General features: G+C 39.5%; 1 protein-coding gene across 2 annotated transcripts in view; it reads right to left on the bottom strand.

Moving 5' to 3' along the window:
* The window catches only part of cacna1g (calcium channel, voltage-dependent, T type, alpha 1G subunit), a 360,201-nt gene that overhangs the window by 171,013 nt on the left and 165,334 nt on the right, over positions 1–23,854 (bottom strand). For both annotated transcript variants that reach the window (XM_072242528.1, XM_072242529.1), the window contains exons 13-17: positions 21,933–22,001; positions 11,739–11,832; positions 10,026–10,213; positions 5,752–6,198; positions 3,576–3,676 (exon numbers count right to left, since the gene is read on the bottom strand). In XM_072242528.1, the coding sequence (XP_072098629.1) occupies positions 3,576–3,676; positions 5,752–6,198; positions 10,026–10,213; positions 11,739–11,832; positions 21,933–22,001 (899 nt within the window). The remainder of the gene's footprint in view (positions 1–3,575; positions 3,677–5,751; positions 6,199–10,025; positions 10,214–11,738; positions 11,833–21,932; positions 22,002–23,854) is intronic.

Raw genomic sequence — 23,854 nt, 5'->3', positions numbered from 1 at the left:
AAGGAAACTCTCCAAGTACGCAGGACTGGTCAGCAACTGTCAGCAGGCTGGATGGAGAGCGAGGTGTCTCCCAGTGGAGGCTGGTTGTAAGGGATTCATAGCCCGTTCTTTAGTTAGAGCCTTCAGCATTTTGGGCATCGAGGGAGAGAGGAAGAGGAGAGCCATCCGCATTACCACCGATGTGGCAGAGAAGGCCTCAAGACGGCTGTGGCTCAAAAGAGGGGAGCCATGGAGTCATAAGTAGCTAGCCATCTGGACACAAGCTGGGGTCTGATCAGCCCCGGCTGGGTCACCTGGAGGAGGTTGTATGATGTTGAAAGACCCGAAACACCCGATGATTCCAGGAACATCACTGAAGGTGTGTCCAGAAGCATCAATAGATGTATGTACACAATGACTTATTTCTGTTTTCCCCTTCCTCAGCCCTATCACTCCGGGTCCCATCCCCCTGCCTATTCAGTTTAAACCCTCCCTAACAGCTCTTGGGCACGTGGCCAAGTGGTTAAGGCATTGGACTAGCGACCTGAAGGTCGTGAGTTCGAGCCCCAGCCGAGGGAACGTATTGTGTCCTTGAGCGAGGCACTTAATCACACATTGCTCTGCGACGACACTGGTGCCAAGCTGTATGGGTCCTAATGCCCTTCCCTTGGACAACATTGGTGTCATGGAGAGGGGAGACTTGTAGCATGGGCAGCTGCTGGTCTTCCATACAACCTTGCCCAGGCCTGAGCCCTGGAGAGTGAAGACTTTCCAGGCGCAGATCCATGGTCTCGCAAGACTAACGGATGCCTTTATTAACAGCTCTATTAAATGTGCCCACTAGGATATTGGATCCCTTTGGGTTCAGGTGTAATCCGTCCTTTTAGTGCAGGTTGTACCCCACCCCGGAAGAGGTTCATGATCCAGGAATCTGAAGCCCTGCCCCCTACACCGGTTTCTCAGCCACATATTAATAAGCCTGATCATGCTATGCTAGCACATGACACAGGCAGCAATCCTGAGGTTACTGCCGTCATTGGGGTATTTTTTGTACTACCTATCCTAAAGTTAGCAAAATGTAAATTCTGAGAGTTATTGGTCACCAGTCTACAGTTGTTCATTTATCACAGCACCAACATTCCAGAGTTTTAAGTGAGAAACGAATTTTAATAATAGTCTAAGCACCTGGATTTTAGCTTCAGACTGGTCAACCTCCTCACCACCGAGGGTTTAACAGGGATGTCATGGTCAGAAAATTCAGCCACTCCAAGCTACGTAGGTCCAAAAATTAACATAGACATATAGGTGTGGAACATTAGGAGTATTAACTGCAGTGTGGCGTGGGAGGGCTGGGATTCTCTCACATTCCACCGAGGAATATGCCTCTCCCATTCTACGTATTTTAACAACCTCAATAAACCTTGACCAGTGCTTTTTTATATATTTATGATTTACGTAATGTCAAACTATAATTATCATTCCAACTAATTAGAACATAGTACACAGAACAGTGCTACACAGCAACAGGCCCTTTGGTCCACAATGTCTGCGTCAAACACAGTATCAAATTAAACTAAATCTCGTCTGAATTCACTGAACAAACTTATGGATCCAATCAGCTTCACTAGAAGTGTTAGGAGATCACAACAAGAAAGTAACACAAGAGGTGAAGAGCCATTCCTCCTAAACATTATTGCAGACTATAATTGGGCTACCCATTTGTTCCACTCCCTGGTCTTTATCCATAGCTCTCCATTAGTTTTTCTTTTCTAGATTATTTCCTTCCACCAACATTTCAGATGGAAAAGTACTCCTAAATTCCCTTCTTGTTCTTTCATCAGTTATTTTAAATCTCCATCCAATTTACCTGTCAGGAATTTGATTCAAGTCGAAGAAAGAATAGAAAGCTATAGGGACAGCCCTTTCAGCAGCTGCAGCTTCTCAGCTTTCCTCACCAGCATACACACCACAAACTGCTTTCATGTGCAAACATGTGATTTAAAAACCATCAGTTAAACTTCAGCTTGTTCACTTGTTCTGCAGGTCAAGAAGATTGACTGCACATATTGAAAGTGATAACAGCAGATAACTCTCGCATTCTACACTTTGGAGGGGCGACTACATTTGATTTAAATGGAGATTCTCAGCACTATAATTAGAGGAGAAAAGCTTTTTTTTACTTATTTTGCTTTGGGTTTGATGTTTTATATTATTTCTTGTTGTAACAATTTGTTTTAATTTCACTTTGAATGCTTTTTTAATTATTTAAATCAAACCTAAGTGATATTTAACAGCTGTTACAAGGCCGTAGCAGCTTTGATTTGAAGTGAGGCTCCACTCCCAGCCTTGCTTCCTGTCCAAGGTTGTCAGTGCTTTCTAAAATGCACTTTGAGTTCTCCTCAACATTAGGACCCTATTATACTTCGCTGAATTCATTTGATTCTCTCCATCACATCTACAATAAATATACACTGTGGTGATCATAAATGATGACTCCAGCCAGCAGACTAATCCAATATGACTCTGCCCTGCAAACTCTACTGCTGTTTTCAGTAATACTGTTGTCTTACAACATAGAGCATTAAACATAGAACAGTACACCACAGGACAAACCCTTCAGCCCACAATGTTGACCTGATCTAATTAAATAAATAATCAAATGGCCAGCTAATCTAATCTCTCCTGTCTACACAATATCCATATCCTTCCATTTCTCTCACATTTATGTGCCTACGTCCCTTAAAAGTTCCTAATGTTTCTGTCTCTACCACTTCAGGCAACACATTCCATACACCCACCACTCTCTGTGTTAAAAAAAACTAGTCCCTCACACCTTAAGTACATGCCCTCTGGTATTAGACATTACAACGATGGGAAAAAAATAATGTCTGTCTACTCTATCTATACTTCTCATAATCTTATAAACTATTATCAGATCTCCCCTCAGCCGCTCCAGAGGAAACAACTCAAGTTTGTCCAACTTCCTGTTATAGCACATGTCCTCTAATCCAGGCAGCATCCTGGTAAACTTCTTCAGCATCTTCAACCTCAACATCCCTCCTATAATGGGGCAACCAATACACCAGAAGCGACTTAACTCGAGTTTTATAAACCTGCAACATTATTTCCTGACTTTTCAACTTATTTCCCTGACTAATAGAGGCAAGCATGCCATGTGTCTTCTTAACCACCCTATCTGTGTTGAGAGGCCCAGTGAGGATGGAAAGGACCCAAATACTGTAGTATCCAAGACTAGAATCGAAAATGATTTTGAGACTGAGGCGAGAACAAGGTTCTTGACTAGATGAGAATCTGAATGAGACAAAAGTCCTAAATACAATCACAGACTGAAACAAAGCTGAGCTGACGATCGAGCACCGAACCTGAGTTCAGGTGCTCTTTAAACATCCAAATCTTGGTGCAAAAACATAGCCACCAATTAGCGGAATGGACCAGAATCTTTAAAGGGATCACGCCAGCTATCCAGAGAATCAGAGCTCTAAATCTAAACTCCGGAGGCTGGCGTGGTTGAGTGCACTTTCTGGCAATGAATTCCTTTAATTAACAGCAAAGGCTCATAGTTTTTAATTTCTTACTTGGACTGTGGTGCGAAGAGGAAGAGTGACCAGCCCTCCCGCTCCTTGAAACAGGGTGGCAGCTTGCTTTGAATCCATGCTAGCAACCGTGCTCCTTTGGTCTGCAGAAACAAGGTAGCACATGTCAGTTCTGGTGTCCGGATTTTGTGTTTCCAGTTACTGAACATAGGAAGATTCTATTTGAAGATCAATACAGGAAGCGATTTCTTTCATAGCAATAGAGGTAGCTATCGTAAAATACTCTTTCATTTGACCAGACAAACAGTGCAAGTAATGCAAAAGACACGAGTGACACTGGTATCTCCCCCTTTGTTCAGGTTTCCTGTCACATCACAATGATATGATGAAAGGTTAATTAGTTACTATAAATTACCCGGTAGTGTGAAGTAAGTGGCAAAAGAATGAAACGGAAATTGATGGGAAGGTGAGAGAAAATAAGTTGCAAGGGTTCAGGAAATGGAAGGAGGAGGAATGGGATGACTGGAGTAGCTTCGCTGGGGGCCAGCATGGATCCAGAAGGCTGAGTCACCTCCTTCTGTGTTATTAATAGAGTCGGAGAGTGATAGAGCATGGAGAAGGTCCATTGGCCCAACTGGTCCATGCTGACTGAGATGCTCATCTAAGCCAGTCCTGTTTGCCAGCACTTAGCCCACATCCTTCTAAACCTCTCCTCTATGTACACCTACATCCCTGTCCATATATCTTTCAAATTGATGTTATTAAATAAGTATTGAACAGATAATACAGATAAGATATAATACAGATTCCAAGTTCCTGAATAAGCAACATCTATAAAGTAGAGCAAAATGATTCCAGGTTTGATAAAACTGATGCAGCTGTTGGTGAAGTACAGACAACTTGAAATATTGATATGAACACAACAAATTTACTTTAAGTTTAATATGATGTTCAAGCAATATTCATCTGCTACATTTCAGATAAATGTTTACTGTGGTCTACCCTTGATGGCATCACAAGGAGCAAGCACAATATCTGAGACCACAAAGAAACTAACAGATGGCAAATTATTGCTGCTGTGTGAAGCAAACTGTCAAGAGGTATATATATGAGTCTGATATTCAGAATCATTCAAAAACTATTAAATTATATTATAACACTATTTTGTGTGATAATATTAAAACCAAATCAAAAATAGTTAAACTTAAGCAATTAAAATTATCTCTTTCTTGTCCCTTATGTTGGAAACAGAAGGAAATCTTTTGCCATTTTTAACCATTACAATGTAGTGCTAAGTGACAAATGACTATGTGCTAAGTGGGGAGTGAATTCAGAAATGGGAAGTGCAAAGTCTTAGGGTCTTGGAAGTGTTTGATGGCTCTGGGCCGGTACTCACCGGAGTTTAGAAGAATGGGGGAGGGGGGAGAGAGTGAATCCTGCATTTAAACCTACTGAACATCAGTAGGTTAGTGAACCAGCTTCAGAACAGAAGGACATCCCTTTAGAACAGAGATGAGGAAGAATTTTTTAGCCAGGGGTTGTGAATCTGTGGAATTCATTGCCACAGATGGCTGTGGAAGCCAAATCACTGGGTATATTTAAAAAGGAGGTTGATATATACTTAATTAGTAAGGACCTCAAAGATTATGGAGAGAAGGCTGGATAATGGGATTGAGAAGAAAAATAAATCAGCCATAGTCAAATGACAGAGCAGATTTAATGGGCTGAATGGCCTATTCTGCTCTTCTGTCTTATGGTCTTAAGAGGAATTGAACTGCTGTCAGCAAATTCATTTGCAGAAACCTCAAACGTAGTGACTCCCAGCTATCCATAATACACAGAACTGCTGACAATTCCCCTTCAAAATGTGGGTTGTTTTATTTAGTTAGGCTATGGGTCAATGTGAACCATTATGAGGATGGGAGTGGGAGTGATACACAACGAGAGGGTGAGGAAGATGAACACAGAAAAAAAGGAGGAAAAAAAAACTGAAAGAGACACAGGAAGATATAAAGAAATCCTGGTAGAAGGAGGTTACTTGGTTCTCAGGATCTGATCTGTCTTCTCCTGAAGAAAGGGGATTTGTTGATGACATCTCTAGAGAGGTCAGTGTAATAAGATTTCCATTCCCTCCATTTGCACCAAGTGCAGCTCATCCCTGTGAAAAATATTCAAATATGTATCACTGTTGTACAGTTAAGTCACTGGCATCACTCACCAGATCAATATCATCTTCAGTATTCTCAAACTCAGCTCTCTGCTCATCCACGTGGAACTGGCGTACCATGGAGGCTGGGGACATCTTACCATTACAGTCCTGGCAGTCCAGTGGTGGGGCCCTGCTGCTGTGGATGGTGGAGGACCTGTGAAGACTGGGTACCTGCAGGGTTTCAGGGATATCGAAAGAACCCTTTATCTCCAGAGAGTCCACGCGCTGAGGGGCTGGCCCCCTCCCACTACCTGCTCGACTGGCTCTCTCATCCTCCGATCCATCGCCTTCTTCCGAACTCTCTTTGCCGTCACCTGAGAGGAGGGACTTTCGCTCACCAGACTGGTGCTTACGCTTCAGGCTTTGAGCTCGGCCGAGGCTGTTCCAGCTCGAGCGGCGGCTGTTCCAGCTGCTGGCCGTGCTCCAAGGAGCGTAGGGAGAGCTACGCGCACTTGTCTGAAGGTGAAGAAACACAGGATCAGAAAACCCATGACCCTTACCCACATTCAGAACCAAAACAGAAAGATACTGAGAACCTTGTGGTCAGCAAGGGACTTGTATCAAGGCAAAGATAAGCACTTTCAATGAATAGAGTATTTCATGACATTAATCAATTGAGGTGAAAATTCTTCAGTTGAAGGATTGCGAACTTTGGGGCTATGTATCTTGAGGGCCTGTGGAAATTTAGTCAAAACTGAGATTGATTGATTTCTGCATATTAGAGGATTAAAAGGAGATAGAAGTAGGGTAAAAAAAATTGTGTCAAAATACTGTACAAGATCAGTCATGATCTTGTTCAATAACAGAGCATATTAGAGGGTCTAAATGGCATATCCTTGTTCTTCACTCACACTCATACAGAAATGTTTCATTTATTGCATTTTTTCCCTGTGCCTGGAAGGCCTGAGGGAAAAATGTGTTCAGAACCTTGCATTTATATCATACTTCTCACAACTTCAGGAAATTCCAAAGCCCTTTTTGCATAATGAAGTACTCTTTTTAAGTGTAATTACTGTAGAACACACAAGGGAATACAGCACCTTATTTGCATATGGCAATTGCTCTGTAATATGCTGTGGAGATAAATTTTGGACAGGATGGTGGAGAGAGCCACCCTTGCTTTCCTTCTACATACTGCCAACGAATCTACTTCAGTGCTGAGATGAAACATCTGCTTTATCACTGGATCCAAAAGATGGCTCTTTCAACAGTGCAGCAAATTAGAATTTGTACTCAGGTCTCTGAGGTGCGACTTGAAACCTTGTCCACCTTACCCTGAAGTAAAAATAATACCCCCCCCCGGCAAAATAAGCTGTAAACACGAGAAATTCTGTAGATGGTGGAAATCCAAAGCAACACACACAAAACGCTGGTGGAATTCAGCAGGTCAGGCAGCATCTGTGGAAACGAACAAACAGTCCGACGTTTTGGGCTCAGACCCTTCTTTAGGGCTGAGAAAAAAGGAGGAAGATGACAGAATAATAAGACGGGGAAGGGGAAGGAGCCTAATGTAGGGTAATGTAATTGGAAGAAATGTACATAATTCACAACCACTGACATTGAGTTGCGGTTTCACTTTAAGAGGGCGGTCTGACGTGATGGCGTAAAGTTTTTTTAGCGCGCTTTTGTGTGGAGATTTTAGAGTTCATTAAAAAGTGTTGCGGATTTCATTAAACATAAAATATCCCACTTAATTTTATTTCGGTAAACATATATTGGTGACCCCGATGCTCTAGGACGATTCCCTAATTATTGAACATGTTGGCCAACGCAGTTGCTTTGAAACTCTTGCGCTTCTTACCCGGCTTCGTCGATGCTAATGGACGACAAGCTGTCTCCTGGGAAATCACCATCCTTGTTTTATTTTTAAAGAGCTCTTCTTGCAGCAAATTCCTGATCCAGTTCGTTTAGCCTTTGCTAATGCGCCCATGATGGACTATATGGAGCTTGCTAAAATGGCTGATAGTCCACGCTCAGCTCGGCAGCGGTGCATCGTTCCTCCTCCTTTCTCTACCTCAATAACCCCAGTCAACAAGGCCCCCAACATAAGGATGCCTGTGGCTGCAAAACAGACGACGCCGGGCCTGTGTTTTTACCACGCTCACTTTGATCGAACGCTAGGAAGTGCCAACGGCCTTGCAGCTTCGACAGTGCCAACGCATTGGGATATCAGAATTCTGCGAACAGTGTGGGTTCCAGCTGCCAGGGTCGTCTCCTGTTCATTATGGACACCGTTTCAGGGCGACACTTCCTGTGTGACACGGTGCTCAAGCGAGTGTTACCAATATCGTCTATTGATGAGAGGGCAAAGAGCGAAGAAAGCCTCACTGGAGGCTGCCAACGGCAACTGGATCCAGACTTATGGGACACTCTTGGGTTCCTGTTGACTTCCACTCCGTCTTGTTTGTTTTCGTCCACCGTGATGCACACCAACAACCCCTTAGACCCCCTTATGATGGACTGTTCTGCGTTTTGGATCGGGGAGAAAAGACTTTTATCAAAGATAAGGGGGGTAAGTCTGAATGTATTTTGGTCGATCGCCTTATACCGGCCTATCAAGATTTGGAGTATTCCACTGCCTTGCCCTGGCACCACAACATGAGATGATAATGGACGTGCTAGAGGCACCAGCTGATCCTCCAACCAAGGGACATTGGACCCGAGCTGGGCAGCTCGTCCAAGCTCCAGACAGGCTCACAATGCCGGTTTATGAAATCCTGGGTGGGCCTATGTAGGGTAATGTAACTGGGAGAAATCGACATAATTCACAACCACCGACAATGAGTTGGGGTTTCACTTGAAGGGGCTGGTCTGATGTGATGTTATTACATAAAGATTTTTTTAGCGCGCTTTTGTGTGTAGGTTTTAGAGTTCAAGAAAATGTGTTACAGGTCGTATTAAACAAAACACCTCGCTCATTTTATTTGCAAAAACACACGTTAGCTGGAAGATGATATGTGAAGCCAGATGGGTGGGAATGGTCAAGGGTTGGAGAAGAAGGAAAATAAACATCATTTAGACTGCTTTGTGGGAAATGAAGTTCAATTCTGTGTACAGTATGTCCTCAAATCCTTAAGTTAAGCAGTTAAGTCAAGAGGTTGGTTAAAAGGCATAAAAATTTGAAATTGCCGTAATAAATTGAAACATAGAGTAGGCATTTTGGCCCTTCAAACTTGTCCCACCTTTAGACAAGATAATTGGTGATCTTCTGTTTTTACACCCAATCTTCAAATCTCTTAGTTCCAAAGCCTTAGAATCATAGTACTCCTTATTTTGAGGTATGTTTTCCTTTACTGGCCATGCATAAACTAAAACGAGACTTAATTCCCATAGCAGATAGTTCAAAAACCAAGAGGAATGGAGTGAAAGTAATTGTAGAAGGATTAGATGAGGAACTTTTATTTTCACAGGATTGTAGGAACCTGGAGTTCATTGTGGAAAAAATAAAAACCCTCATCATATTTAAAATAAGTGCTGGGATGGGAATTTGAAGTGCTATAACTTGCAAAACTAAGCATCAAGAATTGGGAAATGGGATTGAGCACCATTTAGTTGGAACTGTACAGTCAGCTGGAAGTGTATAGTCTGCTATACATTTCTACTGAATTCTAAATAACTTGGAAGCATGATGCCCCCACTAGGGAGAAAAGGAAGATAAAAATTATCCTTTATGCTGCAACTGAAAATATGCCAGTTGCAATATGTTAGCATAGACAATCAAAATATCCCCACTTTGATTACCAGAATAGCTTGTTCATAAAATAATGAGAGATTAACTAGACTGAGCTCTCTTAAGTAGAGCAAAGTGAGAGATAATTGTGTTGAAACATTCAAGATTTTAACTTGACAGGGTAGATTGCAGGGTTGATGATTCTTCTGGGTAGAACCAGGAGTCACAGACTGAAATATTCCAGACGGAGATGAAGGGAAACTCTTTAACATAGAATGAATTCTTGACCCAGTGGATTGTTGAGGCTCTGATTATATTCAAAACCGAGACAGATTGACTTTTACATATTAAGAACTAAAGTGATGTAGAAATAAGGCAGAAAAATTGTACTTGAGTATATTCAACACAAAGACCAATAATTTAAGCATATAATGGGAATCAAGGAATATGGGGTTAATGCAGGAAAGTGGCACTGAAGTAAAAGAATAGCAGAGCAGGGGTTGAAATGCCTATACTTGTTTCTATTAATTATATTCCACATTTTTATGCAGTGCTTCTAATGTGATGAAAAGGAAAAGCCATACTTGTTCTGAAGAAATACAGTTGATCTTACCGGTGATTTTTGGTCGTAATAATTAGGATCGACTGACACATTGCTCCCTCTGCGGGAATCAGTGTACATATGTACAGAATCACTGCATTGCATCCCCTTTGGTGTTGGCATTGGTGTTGCATTGGTGTGGATGATGAGTGGTGGGGTCAGACTGGTTTTGACATCCAAATGACCATTTGCTGCCATCACTGTTGTAAAGAGAAAAAATAATATTCAAGGCATCCAGTCCTAATTTTATGATTCCATGAAAACTACCTTATTATTCTTCTTTAGCACCATATATTTTATTTCGCAATTTTAGTAACTACAGGTATCTCTTCGCACGGTACGGCTCCTTGCAAAACAATAAATTTCACTTCGTGTAAGTCAGTGATAACAAATCTAATTCTGATTCCTATCATTTCACTCACCCAGTTATAGTCCTTTCAAACATATTTGGTCACAAGCAAAGAGTTGTGATTATTATTTCACCAGGTTTTAAGGGATACCTTTCCAGCACATTTCACTCATACTGCCAACTCACTGACATTCTAATATCCAAGACACAGCGATGAGCAGACTCCATGTGAAAAATCAAAACACCAGGCTTTTCTGAGGTGCTATTAGATATAAAACTACAGTGAAAAAATTGCTTGACTGAGAGGCAAGAATTATCCACTTAAATAATGAAGAGGCTGTTTGCATTCTGATTGGTTATGGGAAGGACGAATAAATGGGGCAGCCAATAGTGGTAAAGTGGTGTGAGGCAGGTCTTTCCAACCAAATTGGCATCTTCATGCTACCTGTGACAAGATGCCGTGTGCAATAATATCAAGAGAGTATGAGTACTTTGTGATTTTTCGAATATCCACTATTAATGGGATGAGTATTGCTACCAAAGCACCCACGATTTTCTTTATTGTCTCTATCCTACCTAACCAAACCAGCACTAGATGCTGAGACTTACCATATGAAAACGTAACTAGTCAGCAGTTGGTGAAGGGGGAAATGTTCCTATATTGAATTACTGAGATTTTGACCTTATCCAACATGAAATTGGATAATGGCTTGTACTTCTCTGTCAGCTGTTTTTGTGTCAATTTCCTCTGCTGCCTAGGGGTTTCCCAGAAATCATCCTAGGCAGTGATCCATTAGAGTGGTGAAAAAACATATTTTATAATCTGTTAATGCTATTTTATGTGCTGTATGTGATATGTGTGTTATGTTTTGCACCTTGGTCCCAGAGAAACGTTTTGCTTAGCTGTAGACATGCGTATAGTTGAATGCCAGTAAACTTGAACTCGATGTTGCATTGGCCTGGCTGTCAGAAAACTTTGGAGTGTAGGACTGGGCATGTCAGAGGGGCTAAAATGGCATTGCTTTCCGTAGGACAATAAGTATAGGAAAAAAAGGAAATTTGAGCAGGCAAGAACGTAAGCAAATCAAAGGAATTTGTATTCATTATCGGAATTATAAGCACGATCATAAAATATTTTTACTGGAAATATCAAAATGAAAGCCTCATCCAAAATTTCTGAGATCAAGGGACCTAAGTTTCTGGGATTGAAAACTTATGGTCCTTACAAATAAAATATATCAACGTAGATGTTTCAAAGGTTTTAAAATGGCTGTGCTATCAATAACGTTAATTTGCATAGAAGATGCATGGTCTACTCTAAAGGATACACAAAATTTTCTACTGTGAACTATAATTTATTCAGCAGCTGAACTTACATGCAGTAGTTGGAATATCCTTCTTGCTTCCACTTTCATCATCCAAGCTCTGACAATAAAAGTCAGCTTCTGAGTCTGACTTTGAGACATCTCCCTTGAGTGAGAGTGAAGCAGAGATTTAAGTTACGAATGCAAAGTTTTGCAAGATTTAGGTACACTCCCATCACTGTCAGTGAACCACAGACAAAGAATTGCAGAAAGAAATTGTAATAAATAAATAAAAGATTATGATCCTTACCTCAATTACAGGGAATTTTCTTTTAAAAAGGTAAATAGTCATTTGATTGTAATTTTTGAAATTGATTTTTAATTTCAGCCGTGCAACAATTATTACAGCATGGTTATAGTGAGGAGCTCATGCAGCATAAGCAAAATGTCAGAACCCCACGCTGGACGCGGTGCTACCTACTGTGCTAAGGCAAATGGCTTAGTTGTCACTTCGGTAAGATTCCAGGTGATAAAAAAGAACATCTTGTGAGAAAGTGAGATAGATCATTTTATTTTATTGAGATACGCCATGGAATAGACCATTCTGGCCCTTCAAGCTGCGTTGCCCAGCAATCCGTTAATTTAATTCTAGTCAAATCACAGGACAATTTACAATGACCAATTAACCTACCAACCATAGGTTTTTGGACTGTGGGAGGAAACCGGACCACCCAGAGGAAACCTGCATGGTTTTGGGGAGAATGTACAAACTCCTCCAGGTAGCAGCGGAAATTGAACCCGGTTTGCCTGTACTGTGAAGCATTCTGATAAACATTGCATTACTATCATTTCACAGTTGCTTTCTTCATCATAAATGGTTCTTGCTGACTTTTGTAATCTGTCATATACTTCTAGATATGTGCTAGAAACATTGTGTATCAGAGTTTTAGTATTATCTTCTCAGAGCAAAACTGTGACTGAACGAAAAGTATCCAGTTATAATATTTATTTATTTATAGGCATCCGCTGGACTCGTGAGACCATGGATTTGCACCTTGGAATGTTTCCAGGGCACAGGCCTGGGCAAGGTTGTATGGAAGACCTGCAGTTGCCCATGCTGCAAGTCTCCCCTCACCATGCCACCGATGTCGTCCAAGGAAAGGGCACTAGGGCCGATACAGCTTGGTACCGGTGTCGTCACAGAACAATGTGTGGTTAAGTGCCTTGCTCAAGGACACAACACACTGCCTCAGCTGAGGCTCGAACCAGTGACCTTCAGATCACTAGACCGATGCCTTAACCACTTGGCCATGTGCCAATATTAATGACAAGATATTAATGCATTATTATATCCATTCCCAACTCGTTTAAAAGTTCTTGATCCCAGAATGATGACTCCAGTTGTACGACCTTCTAATAGTGGTGGTTTGTGATCACCCATGAGGACAACTCACGGCCTTCCTTCTATCTCAGCACCCTGTACAGTAGTTCTTATGCAATACCTCCATCTTTTCACTTTAGTTAACCTTCATATTCCCACCACCTGAGTCTTCCAGATATCTAACAAATGAAAGAAATGATGGCATCTTCCACTTAATATACTATGTTAGCCTCCTAGTTTAAAACCATTTCCATTCCATGCAGGGCTTATTCAAGTTGGAGACCCGACCACTTAGCAGCAATGCTAAGAAGCTCTGCAAATGCCGCAGCAATTGCTTTCTATATTTACATAAACTTCTCTTGCCTCAGAACCTGAAACAGCACAAGAACTTGGCAGAAGATTGAGTTCATGGTGGCAAGTGTTTCCCAGCTCATTAGCCAGTTAATATGAAGTGAGAAAAGAAAGAAGAACTTGCATTTATAACACACCTTTCATAACTTTTCCTAAACCATTTTATGGTACTCTAGAAGTATGGGTGCTATTGTCATGGAAGAAACAAGGCAACAATTTAGACACAGTGTGATCACACAGAAAAACCATAGTAATGATCTTGGTCTGTTTTAGAGATGTTGACTGAGTGATAAATATTGGGAGGACATGTTCTTTTTCGAACCGTGCCATGATTCTTTATTTATAGTTGAGAGTGGCAGACGACTTCAATACCGTATGTAAAGGGTACAGCTGCCATTTAGTGCATCACTTTGTAATATGATAATTGTAGTTCAAATCTGGTTAGAGGCTTCAAACTGCAAATTTACAACTCTGTTGTGAAGGCTATGAGTTGAGTAAAAGCAGATGAGATACAATCAAAATGATACTGGTAGCTGCTACTGAGGTAATGGATAATGGTTTTAAATTATGGTTAGATTTAGTCATATATCTAAGTATATAATAAAGTGTAAAGTCTTGTAAGTAGATTAAGCTCCACTAATTAGAAAATGAAAGCTTGGATATGTATTAACTGTTTCTGCATTCGTTAGATACCAAAGGTGAATTGTTTTTTCATGTACTCACACTTGCCAAGACCATAAATGCTGTTTGGAAGATAGTAGATAAATACCTAGAGTATCTTTGCATCCTATGATCCTGTATGAAATCTTTTACACCAAATAAATAAATATTTACAACATTCTCCTTTGAAGTTTTTAAATTATTCACAAATGTATTAAGTTGCAGGGGTTAGTGGCAGAAAGTTACACTTAAAATTGCACTGAACTCTCCAATCACTGCATCCCCTATATTCCCAATCTCAGTCAATGGAAATCTTCTTTGGAATACTTGATAACCAACTCATTACCCTGTTGACTAAATCATGAGAAAAGCATGTGTAAGGAAATTTATTTTATATCTGAACATCTACCTTTGATTTTAGAGCTCAACAACTCAAAAATAATTAGCATGGCAGGATGCAAACAGTGCTATTGAACACGCACGCGATGTTTGCCCATCTGTTCAAGCACCGTATCTGCAAAAGGTTGGTACTACAGAATCCAAAACATAAATGAATTTGGGCCAAAATAGCCAAGTTCAATCATTTTGGGTACTCAGTTTACAATATCTTGTGGTATAACTAAGAAACACTGTATCCAATTAATAATTAGTAATAATAAATAATGCTTTGGCTGGGTTTACTTATGTATGATACATCGGTTTAGTTTATTTTGCAAAATCATCATATGCCACTGTATTTTCTCTATATTGCATAGGACTGGATCTAAGCAAGAATTTTGAAATCACACAAGTGCTTCATTGGCTATCACTCAGCTGTTGGCCAACTGAAATTTAAGTTTCAATAAGCAATAAAATAACATAGGCTGCTAACCACTTGTTGTAATAATTGTTGCATCACTGATTTAAGTTTTTAGATCTTTGAGGACATTGTGATCCAAATGTGACAGCAAGCAAGGAGGTAAAGGACTTTAGAGTCTCACACATAGAAGAAGCAGCAACAGAAGAAAGTAGCAAAACAAACTATGATAGCCACCTTCATCAAAGAGTGCAATGTCTCTCTATAACCAATGTAGCAACATGCCGATGTCCCACTAGCCCTTGAAATATTTAATAAAAACTATCACCTAATTTTAGTTGGTAAACAGGCAAGGAATGTACCAGGTCTACATTATTTACCTGAGGTTCTTGTCCCACTTTGACTTTCTGAGCAAAAAAAAGGATTCAATGAAAGAGAATTTTAGTTAATGCTGGGTAAACTATCTTATACAACGGTTTCTTTTCCTTTATTTTCTGAAGGTTTGGAGGATACACAGGAAACATGAGAAGACTGACAGAAGCGTACTGTGAGTCAAGTGGAAAAGGAATGGAACAAAGGCACAACAGATAGAAGCCACAAGCTTTATTTGACTAGAAACAGGAAGGAAGAGTATCAGCATTCCCTACACACCAGAGGAGACTTACATTTTCCTAAAACACATTCATTGACCTAGAAACCCTTCATCATCTGCTAGGGCCCAAATATCAGACACTACTAATTAGCTTTAAACAACAGACAGAATTCTTCTTTGTAGTTTGCCAGTGTGGGAAGAGAAACAAGAAAGTCCATAGCAATGTCTGACAGGGTTCATGGCAAAAGAAACTGAGGGCAAGAATTCCAAGGACTGGTATCAGAGATATATGATTGCTCTCAGCAGCTCATTATTGACACTCGGGGAGTGGGGATCTGTAATTGGTAGTCAGCTGGTGGATTTTTAGGGCTGGTTGGGGTGACTGGGGCTTGGGATCTGGGGGAATTGGTTGGTGAGGTGGATGGGGTTGGAGAAGGGTTGTGAGCTTTGGGAGACGGGGAATCAGTGAAGCAAAGGGGTGGGGCCATGATTTTGGACTAAATGAATATAGGAAAGAAATTAACTAAAAGATCTACCTGTGGGTTTTCCAGAACCAAGTTCAGTCCTGCTCAGGGAGACTCCTTTAAATTACACTACCGCATCTCAGGCAATGCATTAAAACAACCTAATGGCTGAGTTCCCAACAATTGGTGGTCTTTAGATCCATGTACATTAATTACATTAACAATACTCCATAGGCATATTGCACAAGAAACAACACCACTTATTATTCACCTGACACTGAACATGGTTTATGAGCAGAAGAAAAGATTTGTGATTGCAAGTGCCTGACCCATTTCTGAATCAGGCAACTGTATTCCATTCAGTTAAAGATATATTTTCATCTGTATAGTGTGAGATAAAACTGTAATGCATTTGAATCTTTAACCCTTCATGTTTTTTAAATTTTCACTTAGCTCTAGTGGATTGATGCCTGTTGCACTAAGATGTATAAAACAGTATTTTTCAACTTTGATGATTGAGGTAAGCTTGCTTCTGATTACTTTGAGGTGGTGCTCTTTATTTTATAATTTGTTTCTATCTCTTTTTGCGCTCCTATAATCCATAGAGGTCCTCAAGCCACATGTCGTGACACATGTGTGTGTGCACATATGTCCTGACTGTGATTAACAGACAAATTTGTAACGTGTATCTATGTTCTTTCTGAGAAGTAGACTTACTTAATTCATAAAGAACAGAAGGAAATATATCTAGCTGACAGAGCCTCATTCTATTTGCCATAATGAGTTTACTCATTGGTGTGGCAAGAATACTACACAGCAAGTGGCCTGTAAAGATAGGTCCAGACAAACGTTTGGTACAATCCCAAATCCTTTCTTCATTCCATTTCTCCCCAAGCACTATATTTCAAATTGTAATTACCTGTAGCACCTTCTGACTTGCTCTACACACATCTGCTTTTAAAAATCAGTTTGTTTCTTAGCTAGTTGTGCAATGGCATGGGCAGATCATTGCAGCACACTCAAAATAAACCTTTCCCTGATCTCTTTGTATCTGTCAGATGAATCAGCAGGAGTGGAGAGCACACTGTGCATCTGAAATGTATCTATTAGCACATTGAAATAAATCACAAATGTTTATCAGCATTAATGTTGATCACAACTGTGATGACTGTCTTCACAGTACCATCTTGAAAGTGATGCCAACTGCAAAGTCTGGTTGCATGAATGGGTCAAAAGAAGATGTCTTTGCTATGGCTCCCATCTATTAGTGAAGAGAAGTAATTCTGGACTAACACTACTTAAGTGATGACATTGTTTCATGCAGTATTTATCAACAATTATCCTAAATAAAAGGCAAGTACAGCCGAGCCCATCTCTGACAGTCTGCTAGTTGGGGGAGGGGGGAGTTCAATCATTAGAGGTACAAGTTTAAAATTAGTTTTTCAATTTAAATGTGTGCTCTGTGGACATTTTAAGCATTTAGAGTATAAGGCTCCTATCCAGAACTGTAACTTGGACATGAAGTCTCATAATATAGAGGTTGTGGAGGGGGCAAGATATCAGGAGGGGTTAAGGAAATGGGACTTTAGCTTCAAAGCATTGGAAAAAGAAAACTGAAATTCAAAACAAGACCACTGTTCCCATTAACTACTCTTACAGACCTTCCGATTACAACTACTGTATAATGTTTGTTTGCCAATACAAACTGCTTTAAAAAAATACTTTTTCCTTTCATCTTATACTTATTTCAGAGTATTCTGCTTTCTGATATCAAGTCAATCTCCTTCTGTCTTATAAACTTGAACTCCTCAATGAAAACAAACAAAAAAAATACTCTGACAGAGTCCTTTCATTGTAGAAAATTTGCACCAGGCCACTTCTCAGAAGACCAATCCAATAAAACCTCGAGACTGAGTCAAAGACGGATATAACAGAATGAGGATAAAAATTTGGTCAAATTATCGAGGTTCATGTAGGACCTTAAGTGAGTAGATGAAGAGGCAGAAAGTATGAGAGGGAAAGCAAAGATCAGGAACTTTAGTTGTCAACTGCATCATAACCAAAGGTGTAAAAATGGAAATGGTAATCCATATCAAATTCAGGTGTATTAAGTCTATTTGGGGCTTAACGAACTGGAGGAGATACAGCGAGAATGAGGGACAAATGACAAAACAAATTGAAATACATTTTAATTCAATATGGTACTGAAATTGCATGTAGCTTTGGTGAGACTGGGTTAAATCGAGCTGGCTGACTGCTGGTAATTTGGTGGGGGTAATTATTAGTTGTCAGCCATTCAGGTTTCAACAGATGTGTGACTGCAATACACACTTAGTCAAAGATGAAGCCTCAGCAGGATTGGAACTCCATCTCCAGAGGGTCCAACCTGGCCCTCTGCTCTTGGACCTACCACTGGTGTGCTGAAGAGAAGGTGTAGCATCAGCTTTATATCAGGGAAGTCAGCTGTAAAAGTAGTGATCACATTCATTCGAGTGCAACAGCCCCTCTGTGTAAAAGGTCAGCACAAGAAAAGGCTTGTGGATTTTGCTTAATTTTAATCTTTTTGATGAGTCATTATTTAATAATTGAATGGTTTTTATTTTAATTGTTTTATGTTTTTCTACGTTACATTAACACAAATAGTTTCAATGACTTTTATTAGGCCATGACGTTTCAAAGGCCGTCACTGCATTCTGTGAATGATTGTTCAGTGGTACAAGGCCTGAGGCTCTCTTTTCACTCAGAACCTGTTCCACCTTGGGGATTCCTGTTGGCTGTGGAAGATCAGCTCACATGGTCCTTCAAATAAGGAAACTCTTAAGGCCATTGAGGTGGGTGGGCACTGTGGTGCTGAGTCCAGTATCATTACTGGGTATAGTTGGAGTAATTGAAGAAATTGCTGAAATTGTGTTTATGATAAAATGCTTTTAGTGTTCCATATGTTACTGGATACTGGACACATTGCCCAATAACATAGGGAGGTCAAGTGAGATAGCGCATAGTGTTACCAGCATAGATTACAGAAGAAAGATCTCTGCTTGCTTTTCCTAGGAGAAAAGATAGGACCGAACATAATTTTTTGGAAATTCCAGAGACTTTCCAAGCTTATTTATTGAGATGTACATATCAAGTAGCACTGTTCCACCTAAAGTCATCTAATGACACACTCTTTGCAACAGACAGAGTGAAAATCAAAGCATTGATAAACATAGACGTCTCCACTACTGATTTTTCCAACGTTCATGTAGACCGTGCCATGATGCTAACTGTTGTAACCTTTCAATCACAACCAGTAGCTCCTGGACACATACCCATGGCCTTATTAAATTGGTTGATACTTTTAATCCAGTAGATGAGAATATATTCTTTCACAAAGTTCAAAATTGTAGCCTTGAACTTTCGTAGAACCTTTGTTAATACATGATATTCTTACTGTCAGTGAAAAAACTTCCAGTTTCTATGATGTGTTTCATGAACTGCTGATTGGATGCATAATCTTCTCATAGGAAGCATTTGTGGACATGATCAGATGTTCACAAAGGTATTTTTTAATTTTTAATCATATATTGATATAATCACAAAGAAGGCACACCAGCAGCTATACTTCTTTGGAGTTTGAGGTGATTTGGTATGTCCCCAAAGACTCTGGAAAATGTCTACATTCTTCCTGGTTGCATCACCATCTGGTATGGAGGTGCCAATGCATGGGATCAAAAAAAGCTGCAGAGGGTTGTACATTCAGCCAGCTCCATCATGGGCACAAGCCTCCCCGCCATCAAGGACATCTTCAAAAGGTTGTGCCTTAAGAAGGTAGCATCCATATTGAAGGACCTCACCATCTAGGACATGGTCTCTTCTCATTACTTCCATCAGGGAATGGGTTCAGGAGCCTGAACCCATTTCACTTTCACATTTTAGAAACAACTTCTTCTCCTCTGCCATCAGATTTCTGAACAGTCCACGAATCTATGAACACGTTTTTCACTATTTTGCTCTCTTTTTGCTCTATTTTTTATATTTTTAGTGTAACATAGTAATTTTTATGTATTGCACTGTACTGCTGCTGTAAATCAATAAATTTCATGACAGATGACAGTGATAATAAACATGATTCTGATTTTGATAAATTGCATCCAATCAAGTTGCCGTTGCTATCACTAACATGATAGCTTCCATTAAAGTGGGGCTACATCTTCTGATAAAATTGCCCTTTACAGAGATACAAAGAGGTGACAAAGGGTAGGAAAAAAAACAAATTTTTGACAATGCCTTGAGAAAGATTGGTCAGCTTTATCTCACATAGATTTTCAGCTTACTAGTAAAACATTCGGCCAAACAGTCTTTGCAGTTCTGATGAAAGGTCATTAACTTTAAAGTTATCTTGGGTTCTCTCTCCATCGAAGCTGCCCGACATACTGAACAACTCCAAGATTCTGTGTGTTTATTTTGGTATTTGAAGGTAGTTATGCTCCAAGTGAACAACCCCTCACCTACTACTTCTAACATTATTTTCTCTTAAATAACTTCCTTTTAAAAGCATTTGCTCCATTCATCTCTACTCAATAAGTTCCACATTTCCTCCAGTCTCAGGATAAGGAGGTCTTTCCTAAATTCCTTTGTGAATTTATTGCATTGTGACCTCTTGCTCTATATTACCCCAACATCAAAATATCTTCCTATTCTTCTCAAACTCCGTTATAATACTCATACTTATGAACTGCAACTTATTTTCTGTTTCTTCTTTCAACACCCCTGCTTGATTATTATGTCCCTTTACCCAAATTATCAAAGCACAAATGTCTGGATAATCTGGAATAAGAGTAGAAATATGACTTAGCATATTCAACAGTGAATTCAGCTCTTGCCAAGTGAAATATTTTACTGATTATCTGAAATTCTGCAAGGGAATTGAGATTGAATATAATCCAAAGCCACATACTGTGCTCACTGAGAATGATTTAACCCATTCCAGATTCCATTCTGTCCAAACAGTGGCTAGGTAACTAGTTCTGAACTGGGCTACATGAAGAATATTTTAGATTGTGGGGAAAATTGTGACTCATCTCTTGATCCCCCGGTGTAACGTGCTTTCCATACCCTTTCTGACATACTGTGCCTATTCAACCATGTATTCTGTCATCAAATATACTGCCAGGGGAAAACTCCTTTACACCAACAAGAAGAACCACTTCAGTTTCCAGAACTCCTTTGGCATTCAATTAGATCATGGTTGATTTGTCATTTCTGTTCCATTTAGCCCTATATAACTTCCTTGATACTCTGACCTACTAACTTCTGCTGGTCTCATTCCTGAATGGCCCCACTGTCTCAAATATTTGGTGTCTTGGTGTGAGACAATTCTGAATATTTACTATCCAGTCTGAAACACTCATTGCCTCCATTTTCTGTCTGAATGGCCTAGCTATTAAAATGTGGTTCTACACGCCTGTCCCACCACAAAACAAAATCCCTCCATCCATCCTGTTCATGACTTGAACATTTTAGTAGTTTCATTTGGATTAAATTCAAATTTCTGTACTCAAGGAAATTGAAATTAATATAATATGTCTTCAAATCTGGCTTAATCTACTAAATTATTTCTGATGGTCATTTATCCTTAAGGTGGCCATCACAGTGAGGATTGAAACACCACTATAAAAACATAACATTGCATTTTTGTGTCATTGTTAATAAGCATATTTTTAAATCAAACTTAAGACACAGGAAATTCAACTAGATAAAAAAAACTTGTTTGGAACTTCGATTTGTCCAAATGAAATAAATGCAAAGGGACCAGTTTTCAATCTATCATGAAATTCAATCCTTGTCTGATTCCAGAGTCAGATGAAATGAAAAAAAAATTCTATCAAATCAATTTAGGGATCATATACAGAAAAAAATTGAGAAAGCAGGCAAACATAACTAAAAACACTCCGAGGCTGCCAATGATTTTTTTTCTCCCTCTCTGCTGTTTTATTTTAGAAGTGTCTGAACTGTGAATTCATGGTGAACAGTTACGTACCCCGGACGAGTCGACAGGCAGCTGAATACAGCTTAACTGCCCACTCGCATCCTCCCGCTTCGGGACTTCCTGAAGTGAAACAAACACGGTGTCGATATTGAGGTGACTGAAATACATTCAACTTAAATATTTCAGACACTTTGGAAACAAAGAGCACAGTTAATTGAAGAAGAAAAAGTTTAAGAAGTTATCATTGTTTAAGAATATTTGCACTGAGGTTAGGAGCAGTTCACATTAAATCACAACACAGACAAAGCATTGCTTATTAATATCAGGGTAGGCAGTATCCATGTTACAGATTATTCCTTGAAAAACCCAGATAGGTTTTAAATCTTATTACTGCTACCTATTTAAACTAGTATACTTCGATATGTATATTGGTTCTTTTCAAGAACAAAATGATTATGATCTATTTTATAAGCTTCTTTTTCCAACGTTCAAATGAAATCAAAGCCAATATAAAATGTGTGCCAAAATAAAATCTCCCCTTCTAAATCTTTTTTAACTCAGAAACGTACTGCCAGCAATGATGTTTTATTTGCATAAGTGGTAGTCTGGTTAGCTATTTCTCAAATTTACAGTGTCTCGTAGAAGTATTCAGCCCTCAACCCTTTGTTCACATAAATGAGTGGTAGGGATTCAGAGCAATTTAATTGAGAATTTTTATTTGTGAATCACATGCTCCTTTTTTCACAGTAGAGCCCAAAAAAACAGGGAAAATTGTAAAGCATGTATCTCCCTATCTATTCATCTTCCCATCAATCTTGACCAGATTTCCAGTCTCTGCTGCTGAAAAGCATCCCCTTTGCATGACCCTGCGTCTAACACATAGGGAATCACATAGGGAATAGTGCTGGGACCAAGGAGTAAGTGTCTCGCTCTCTACCTAACTGTAGATATCTGGTGACTGGAATGTAAAGTGGTCTCAAGGACAGCTATCATCAAGTGAGGTCAAGTGTGGGGAGTTTAAAGGAAATTTCAGGTTTCAGGAAAAAATAAATAAGTTAGTTTCTGAAATTTTCAGAAGACACCTAATTATGTTGTAAAGAGCGTTTCTGATTTAAAAAGCTACTGGTTAATTTCAAACATTTCTCTATATTGCAATACTTTAAAGTGCTAGAGAATATATCACATGGCCCTATGAGAATTTATTCTATGAATATAACTTGAGGAAATTGATTATGCATAATAAAATAGAAGAAATTTGTGTATCTAATGAATCCTAATAACACATTACTTGGCATAAAATGCATCCATATATTTCTGAAGGCTATGCCATTAATACAATGGTACAGCTTCTTAAGGAAGTGTATTGGCTGTCCAGAGATAAATTAAAATGACTAACAAAAAGAGAAAAGAACTAACACAGTGAGGTGCAGTCAGCAATAACAACAACCTGCACTTGTACAGCACCTTGAAGGTAATAAGAATCAACACTAGAAAATGCAGGGGACAAATGATAAGGTGAAAAATATGGGTTTGAGGACAGAGTGACAATATAGAAAATATATTTTGAAAAGAGATGAAGACTATATAGGCAGGAAGTACTGCATAAGTGATATGAAAAAGCAAATGTCTTATTTCCAGATGTGATCAGACAAGATGGGTAATTTCTGAGAAGATGGCACTTATGCCCAGGGGTAGCAACGTCAACAGTGAATAATTATCTTTCTAAGAGAATCAAAAGAATTTAAATCCTTATATTAGTCAAGTCATTCGTAGCTTACTTTGTGAACATGCAAACAGCCAGCAACTTCATGTATTCACATAACATCTTTTGCTAAAGCAGCCAAGCTACCATTAAACTCTAGCCACTGGATTCCATAAAAGGCCTCTGCATCCATCATGCAAAAAGATAACCCAAACATCAGTTACCAGCCAACATGTTTTATAAAATTATCTCATATCCAAACTTATTGCTG

Source organism: Mobula birostris, chromosome 24 (assembly GCF_030028105.1).
Source record: "Mobula birostris isolate sMobBir1 chromosome 24, sMobBir1.hap1, whole genome shotgun sequence".
Classification (NCBI taxonomy): domain Eukaryota; kingdom Metazoa; phylum Chordata; class Chondrichthyes; order Myliobatiformes; family Myliobatidae; genus Mobula; species Mobula birostris.
This window is presented reverse-complemented; position numbering and strand designations above follow the sequence as displayed.